This window comes from Atta colombica, unplaced genomic scaffold, assembly GCF_001594045.1.
Source record: "Atta colombica isolate Treedump-2 unplaced genomic scaffold, Acol1.0 scaffold233, whole genome shotgun sequence".
NCBI lineage: Eukaryota > Metazoa > Arthropoda > Insecta > Hymenoptera > Formicidae > Atta > Atta colombica.
Window position 1 is genome coordinate 126,912 of NW_017259331.1, and position 8,483 is coordinate 135,394.

Consider the following 8,483-nt stretch of genomic DNA (forward strand, 5'->3'; position numbering starts at 1 on the left):
ATCCTTTTATTGTCATCATGATATATTACTACCTTCATTTCCATTGTGCATAGAGTGGCTTAACTACGATCCTACCACTTCAAAACCAAGTGAGTAGTACTTTAATTACATTAGAAATTCTTATAGGAAATATAAATTATATTATTTTTTTATGTAATAAAAGATTGTGATGTAATTAAAGATTTATGTTTATGCTTTTAGGCAATTTATGTGCTATTGGTAGTATGACACCCATAATTGAAGTATGGGACTTGGACTTGATAGACTGCTTAGAACCAGCCTACAAATTAGGTCGTAAACCAAATAAAATGAAGAAACAAAAACGCATTGGTCACAGAGATGCAGTTCTAGACGTGTCGTGGAATCATAATTATACGTCAGTTATCAATTTCACAAAAAAATATCAATGTAATAGCTAATTTTGTTATTACTACATTTTACAGACATGTTCTTGCTAGCGGTTCGGCCGATCAGACAGTCTTATTATGGGACTTGGAAAATGGTAAACCTGTCAATAAACTAGGTCCCTTCAACGAAAAAGTGCAAACGCTAAAATGGCATCCACAAGAAACTCATCAGTTATTGATAGGATGCGCTGATGGGTATGTAGATTATCCTATTGATGAACTGATGAACATTTGTATTACATAGATATCTACTTTAATATTTTTTCAGATTAATAAAACTATACGATTGCATGAACGAAGTATCTGTTATACAATGGGAGGCGTTGGGAGAAGTGGAAAGAGTCTTATGGAATCATCATGATCCAAATTATTGTATTGTACGTTTTACATGTATCTGAAATTTTGTGCTTTCCGTTATATTTGTAATTGAATTTCTTTGCAGGTTAGCACAGATAATGGTTATATAGAATACTTTGATGTACGAAAACACAAACCATTATGGCAATTTAAGGCCCATGAAAAAGAAGTCACAGGTAAATCTCTTATTTAACTTGTTTTATATTATAATTCATAAATTTCATTTTTTTTATTTTTTTTCCAGGTCTTTCTCTTAGTACATCATGTCAAGGTCTGTTAGTCTCTTGTTCGAATGATGGTGTAATAAAAACATGGGATATAGATCAAGAATCTCCTATTCTTATATGGGAACAGACGAGTAATTTGGGCGCTATACAGTGCCTTGCAGCGAATCCAGATAATGGATTTGTATTCACTGTTGGCGGAGATAATAAGGAGCACAATTTTAAAGTGTTGGATCTTATGGAGATACCTACAGGTATGTATAAGTAATTTTTAATATAGATTAAGTCATTATGTCATTGTGTTAAACTTTTTTACTCTGATTAATAGTGCGAGAGAGATTTATAAAACGCGTTGCATCGAAAACTTTGGCAGAATCTCGGCAAGAAGAGACAATGGATGTCACCGAAGATATGGAAAATATGGAAATTGAAAATCAGGAATCGTCAAGCATAAAAGAAATAAAAAAAGAGATAAAAAAAGAAAAGAATACATATTAGTATCAAAATTGATTATAAAATCTTAATTATATTTTAAAACATTTAAACGAATAAAATTTCATAGAAATTGTAAATAAACGACTTTTATTACGCGTTTGTTTTTTATACAGATAATTAATCTGTATTAACAAAAACTGTTCGATAAGAGAATAAATGTATCTATATACATATTTGGTAGGCTTATTAAAACTCCTTTCCTTTTTGTTTCTTAAAACATGATTTATTGTTTCCCTGTTAACAGTTTAATTTTAACCCCATTTATTTTTCAAGAATTTTACATCATGTAATTTTTTTTATTGAAAATAAGAATACAGTATTTTATTCAAGTATTTTCCGAATTTTCACATATATGATACGAATAATCAATGTAATATTTTGAAGACATTGTTTCATTAAAAAAAAAAAAATGCTTTTAAAAGCGGATTCCCCTGATTCGCAGTGCCATGCTATAAATTTGTAATAGCCATTGTAATTAATTAATCTCTCCATGAATAAGAGATTACATATTGCACTTAGAAATGTTAATTAAAAAAAATTCAAAAATTTTGTACAGACTCGAAAACACGCTGACCATTCGGAATCTTTGTATTCTATTAAAATGCAGATAGATTTATGCTATATAAAAATAAGCAGGTTACATATATAAGATAAAAAGAACATGTATGACAGAAAGAATTTGTATAACTTATATGGTTTCACAAAGTTGTAAAAATATCATTTGCGTGCGACTATTTTTGTAAAAATGGTGATTTAATTACCTGTCGATTAAAAATCTGTCTGTAAAAGCTACAGCTGGTTTTACGTAACGATTCGTTTGAAGAATTCAGATAGATTCAAGATATCGATACTATCGAAAAAGTAAGTCTGAGGGGGAAGGGCAGTCGTGAGGATTATTTTTACAAGTTAATATTACCAAATAATTGGCAATGTTATTCGTTCCTCAAGTATACAATCCTTGATTTATCTATTAATTTTTTTACTTACTCTGATTATATTATATATACTGATAGATTCTTATGTTTACTTTCATTTTTAATGCAGAATTGTATTACAATTATTTCGATAGTGTATAATTATTGGGCATAATATTAACAATGTTGCTGTGTTAGAAATCCTTTCTTTTCCACTTTACCCGTTTACTTAAGGAACTGTTGTGGTCCTTGCAACTACGATTTAATTTTGAATAAATACAACAAATGTTTGCTGTTATGAAATTTTGTTGGGCAGTTACAAATATGATAAAACTAATGAAATTCAACGATTCTTTTGCGTTTTGAAACAAAATGTTACGTGATTTTATTCTATAATCTTAACTCGTTTATTTGCTAAAAATGAAATGTTATCTTCCTTTTTTTATCAGAGAGTATTGTATGAATATTCAATACGTGAAGTACATGTATATTACATATTTGAAAATTAATGTTCGATCTGTACATACAATTGTGATTAAACGTTTTTCGATCTAATTATTGAATTGATGAATTTAACTGTGCTTTAATAAAAGTGCAGAATAAACTAGCGAATCATGGAGATCAATAAAATATAATTTTCATTATTTAAGTATTTTGTATTTCAAGAAAATTCATCTCAATTCAATGACGAACTAGAATGGAATAAGATGTACATATGTACCAGTGCCAGTCATACTGATTAGTCTTGTTAACAAATTCCGAACCGCATTACGATTTACGACGCGCTTTCTGGCAGTGGTCTCGTAAATTCAATAAAAATCGAGGATATAATTATATTAACAATATTTCTTAAAATTCCATTTCACTGATATTTACAATTTTCTTCCTTCTATTTGTTTTATATTTAAATCTAGCGTGGAATGTCATGCCGATAGACATTTCAAACAAAATCAAATATTATAGAATAAAAAAATGTCTGTAATGTAAGCGGTCTTTTAAGTACATTTTTTTTTCGCACAAAATGCATAGAGAAGCGATTCAAATTATTCAACATTTTGTGCAACGAGTAAAACAGTGATATACAATGTACATATATTCCTATTCTTCTTCCCTTGAATGATATACGAATCATGTTCAATAATATCTCTGCTGAGAACACAAAATCAAAGTTGGTAAAGATTAATGTTTTTTTTTTTTTTTTTTAAGAATAGAACATATTGTGTTTCTTCTATGTTTTTAATACTTCAAATATACTTTAAACAGTACTATAAAAAACATTTAAAACATATTAAAAACCTCAATTAAACTGTTTAAAACATGTTTTTTACCAACCCTGCACAAAATGACCTCGTTAGATTTGTCATACAATTTGCGACGCATAGACGCATAAACGAGAGAAAAGCGACTGTCAATAATGATCGCTTTTGTCTAGAGGATGTACAGTTGACCATAAAGGTTGACATATACGTACAATATATTAATTAGAATAATTCATACACACATATGTAACATTAGCATTAAACTAGGCGTCGGTTCCTACATCGAGACTTCTCGAGTCCTGATTCGAATCGTGCTGACTCCCGCCTTCGGAGCTCGCATTGCTCGACTGATCCGAGCCCTTTTTCACCTTGGGCTTATACTCCGTGATAGTGACGGTAACATTATTGACCGTTACCTCGTTCGATTGCGCGGTGCTACGGTCAATATTTTTCAGACGCGGCGGATGCCTGTTTTTGCGCCTCAGCTTGTCCAGTTTGCGTTCCTTTTCTTTGACGCCGCTGGTCGTGCTACCACCGCCACTTCCTTCTTTCTTACCTGGTTTCAGAAGTGGTACATATTGTTGCTGCGCAACCTGGATATGATATAATATCATATTGATTATGTGTTAACTCTAATATCGAAATAATAACGTGAAAAATAATTTGAAAACGAATAGTTGCATTTTCAAATAAAAAAGGCTTGTTCCTCTGTATGTAAGTTATATAGGCTATGTTCTCCATTATTGCGAGTACTAAAAATTTATAATATAAATATACATGAACTGTAGATTTTCAGTACTCACAAAAATACAGCCAGTAAATGATATAAACTCGTGGACAATTCGTCATCCCCCGGATCTATAATAGTAAAGCTAATCTTGAAGGTGCCTACTCTATTTTAGTTACAATAATCTGTATACTGAAAGTGCTAATTCTTCTTATGTTTACAACACTCGTGAGCATCCTTCTTGTCATCAAATATTAAATAACAAGAATCAAATATTAAACAAGAATATCATAAAACAAATATGTACATGACTCTTACATATATGATTCTTTTAGTAGAATAGGATAGGTATCTTTAGAACTTGCTTTACTAGAATAAAGGAGTGAATTATTGTTCACAGGTATATATATTGCAAGATAATTAGACTGACCTGTTGAGCTACCAATTGAGGGTTTATGCGGGGTTTCCGCGTAGAGGTTCCTTTGCGGACGTCACACATGAGGCACTTAAATGCTTCCGCTGTATTCCTATAAGTGCAGACACTGCAGTCCCAATAATTTTCTTCCAAAACCTTCGCCTGACGTTTTCCGCTTCCCGAATGGTTCATTGTTTGTTGAAGTCAATCGTAGAACGCTGTACCTTCTCAAAAGAAAGTTTCCCCTCTTTTGAGGCACCTTCGGCCTCATTAAATTTAGCAGTTTTGTGAACACCGGATATTTTCCAATAGAGCGTAACTAAGGATATGCAATAAAAGCGCTAGACAAATGTCTAAGGCAAAGTTCCGTACATCAACTAAGCGAGATACATAATAGTCTATTATAAATAATCGCTCTGTATTGACCACCTATGTCTCTATATTGTATCACTCTGACATTACACATTTTCTTCCAATGAATCTGTAACAGAAAAATAGTCTTAATTTAATACATTTAAATACATATAAAAATATTATGAAACAGCGATATTTCTGTATAACAAAACTCTCAATAAAATATTATTATTTACAGAATCACGAGTCTATCAATACATTTTGCATCTATTTAAATTGGTATTCAATAAAACAGGGTACTTTGAAAAAAATAATTAATAAATGAATTATTCTTCAATCTATTTAATTTGTGATTAGGAAAATAAAACTAAGTATCAAATTAATACCAAATTAATTATAATCATCACATGAGCAAAGTTTTGAATTAGTATTTTGAATAGGTATCAACTGAAACAACCAATATGCTATTGGTTCTATTTATCAATATAGAATTGACCTCTCATCTACTCCAAAGTTAACTCACATTTTACACTTACTGTTCACAGATAATGAATTCGTTCACGCTGATAGACACTGGAGATTCTTTTTGCCACACGTTCAATCCAGTAGGAGTGTTCCTCTGTCCTTTTTCAATGTAATAAAATTGTACTCGATTCAACGTCACTCTTCTATCAAGCGATGCATCTACAGTTCTTGTATGTTTTGTTTGTATTTTTCTCAATCAAAGAGATACTCTCTGCGTTCCGTTTTAAGACGGATATCGTATTCGCAGAATCCAGTTTAATTACAACGAAGACGTTCACAGGAGTTTCTCCCGGAACTTCTTCTGTTTTCTCGCTCGAAGCCACGACGTGACGTCCCGGAGCCGTTTATACACGTCAAGTCCGGAGTCCCGCCGGTGATGAGGTCACGGATCGGCGCATCCTGCCAACGACGAGGGGGATGGAGCTCGTCGATGCATCGTCGCGCGCGTGTATACGTATGCACGCACGTGCGCTCGCGCGCGCGTCGTGTCGTGTCAATACCGACCGTTACACGCGTGTTCTACCGCGAGTGTCCGCTGATTCACCGTGTTCACGCATTCCAGTGTCCTGGTATCGTCAGCGACGGCTGCGACGGAGCTGACAGCGGCGGCTGAGGGGGAGGGGAGAGGGGAGGGGAGGGACGTCACACGCGTCGCGTGTGAAGGGCGAGTCAAGAGGAGGAGGAGGCTGAGGTGATGATGGTAGTGGTGGCGATGATCTCTCCGCTACTTTCCACTACCGAATATGCTGTCGATCGTCCGTCATGCCAGTATAACGAATGTGCTCGTCAATGATCGTTCTGGCAAATGATGAGGCACGTACCTTGAAACGCGGGAGGATAAGCAGCGTCGGAGGTGGAGGTGGTGGAGGAGGAGGAGAGGATATTGACAAACAATCCGACAGCGAGTACGTGCGGCTGCTCCGTTCACGATGATCCGCTTCCGCTCGTTCCAGTTACGTCGTTGACGTTCCGGAACGCGAAACAAAATTTCTCTCCCTTCTGATCTCCCAAAAAAATCCCTTATGACTTATGACATGCGCAGGTGTGTAATTATTTAATGAATAATTGACGTTTCTCTTGTCTTTTCTTTGGTCATTTCTTATTATAAGATCGTCTGAAGTAATGTTTTAATTTTTAGATTAATATGGCTTGGTAATATTAAATTTTGACATCAATTAAGATTGTACTTAAATTAAGATGGTCTTAAATATATAATTATAAGAATTTATTATGAATGTTGGCCTTTTTTTATACACAAATTATGTTTCAAAATTCACTGCCAGTGTTGAAAATATAATTATAATTATATTTAAAATTGACATATTTCGTATATAATTATATATTATTATATAAATATGTCCATATATATAACATTTTTTCCCGTAATTATAAATAAAATTTATAATTTTATCATTATTCAATTAATCAAAAGCAAAAAATGAGATTATGATTAGACATGTGTTATAATTTTATATTATAATTTTTAAAAAAGTATTTATAATTTTTTATATTGAGGTTACTAAAAATATTATGTGTTAAAATATAGTTATATATTATAAATTTATACATCATTTTTTAAATATCATTTTTTTAAATTGCCGCTTGTGTTTTCAAAAATGTCCTTTTAGTGTATTAGTTTAGTATATTAGTTTAGACATTTTTATATTTTAGCTTTTTCTTCTTTTTACGCATTTTACTTTCTCTCCTCGATATTCGTGTTTACATATTTGCACTCGAGATATTTGAGATAATTGTTCGTCCCTGGCGTCGATTTAACAGAAGAATGTTTTTTGTAACTGAACTTTCTGTATTTTTTCTATCCCCTCTCGTTTTATCTCTTTTTCTCTAACGTGCAATTGTTTCTCTAACATGTACCTATTTCATTTTTGAGTGCAGAAAGTGCAGCTGCAAAAAACCGAGTTGAAGCGCTCGCTCGACTCACGCTCGTATTACAGATTACACTGCATTACACCGATAATTCGCATACAGAGTGCATCTCGGCGCGCATTTTACTACATATTTTTTCTCTTGCCCTCGTTACATTTTTATGATAAAGAGTCAGGTTACGATCTGTCGATCCGTTTAAATGTAATCGCGAGAAGAAAGTTTCTCATCATTCTCCGTCGTCACGAGCTGCTCGATATGGTGAGCGAGATATTTGCACTTAGGTTAGCAAGTGTCAATAATGGGACGTAATAAACCGACTTTCTTTCGAAGCTACATTCAAGTTGCATAGTTGTAGTCAGTCCGATCGCACAGTTGTGATTTTCGTTAAAGCTTTTCTTGTTGAAAATTTTTTTCTAATCCAATTTTGAATTTAACATCAGTAAAGATTAATTGCTGTTTATCCTTCGAAACTGTATACGTGTATTTGTTGACAATATGTTTAATAGCAAATTCATCACTTTATTACATATTAGATTATTACTAAAAGCTGCTGCATGTAAAATTAGCAGAGTTGAATGTAAATGTATAATAAACATTTTAAACGATTAAAAATTCAATAATAATACATACTTATATTATTTATTAGAATATATACACTCTCTAAAACTTTTAGAGTGAATCTCACTCTGAAGAATGAATTAAACTTTTTTTTCAACTAACTGAATTATCTTTCTTTGGAATTTCATTTTACTTCCCTTAAAGAAATTAGAGAGCATGTATTATTTCATTTTCAAAGTTGATTATATTGTTCCACTGCAAAATAAAATACTTTATATAAAGCAACTTTTTTAATATGCTAATTGATCTACTATATTGTGACTGATTTCATAACACATATATATATATATATATATATTAA

General features: G+C 32.4%; 3 protein-coding genes across 5 annotated transcripts in view; 2 read left to right on the forward strand and 1 right to left on the reverse strand.

Moving 5' to 3' along the window:
* Nucleotides 1-1,654, forward strand: part of LOC108688479 (periodic tryptophan protein 1 homolog) — a 2,845-nt gene extending 1,191 nt beyond the window's left edge. The window contains exons 5-11 of the mRNA XM_018194752.1: nt 1-89; nt 202-376; nt 444-602; nt 676-784; nt 850-940; nt 1,009-1,242; nt 1,317-1,654. The exon at nt 1-89 is cut by the window's left edge and continues 11 nt beyond it. Coding sequence (XP_018050241.1) covers nt 1-89; nt 202-376; nt 444-602; nt 676-784; nt 850-940; nt 1,009-1,242; nt 1,317-1,486 — 1,027 coding nt within the window. The 3' untranslated portion in view covers nt 1,487-1,654. The remainder of the gene's footprint in view (nt 90-201; nt 377-443; nt 603-675; nt 785-849; nt 941-1,008; nt 1,243-1,316) is intronic.
* A 1,949-nt stretch (nt 1,655-3,603) lies between these two features.
* On the reverse strand, nt 3,604-6,619 carry LOC108688478 (RING1 and YY1-binding protein). Of its 2 annotated transcripts, none has more exons than XM_018194749.1 (3): nt 5,689-6,619; nt 4,814-5,279; nt 3,604-4,249 (listed from the first exon to the last, which is right to left on the reverse strand). In XM_018194749.1, the coding sequence occupies exons 2-3, from the start codon at nt 4,988-4,990 to the stop codon at nt 3,920-3,922; spliced, it is 507 nt and encodes a 168-aa protein (XP_018050238.1). In that variant the 5' UTR covers nt 4,991-5,279; nt 5,689-6,619; the 3' UTR covers nt 3,604-3,919. The 2 variants fall into 2 exon arrangements, with proteins under 2 accessions (XP_018050238.1, XP_018050240.1); XM_018194751.1 differs by having other exon boundaries at nt 5,676-6,619.
* Nucleotides 6,620-6,690: 71 nt separating this feature from the next.
* Nucleotides 6,691-8,483, forward strand: part of LOC108688475 (WASH complex subunit FAM21) — a 36,952-nt gene continuing 35,159 nt past the window's right edge. The window contains exon 1 of one of the 2 annotated variants that reach the window (XM_018194747.1): nt 6,691-6,719. Coding sequence is in view for 1 of the 2 variants with exons in the window: in XM_018194746.1 (XP_018050235.1) it covers nt 7,820-7,822 (3 nt within the window). In the remaining variant the exon portion in view is untranslated. Of the gene's footprint in view, nt 6,720-7,798; nt 7,823-8,483 lie in introns of those variants that run through there. The other variant, XM_018194746.1, reaches the window with a different exon arrangement.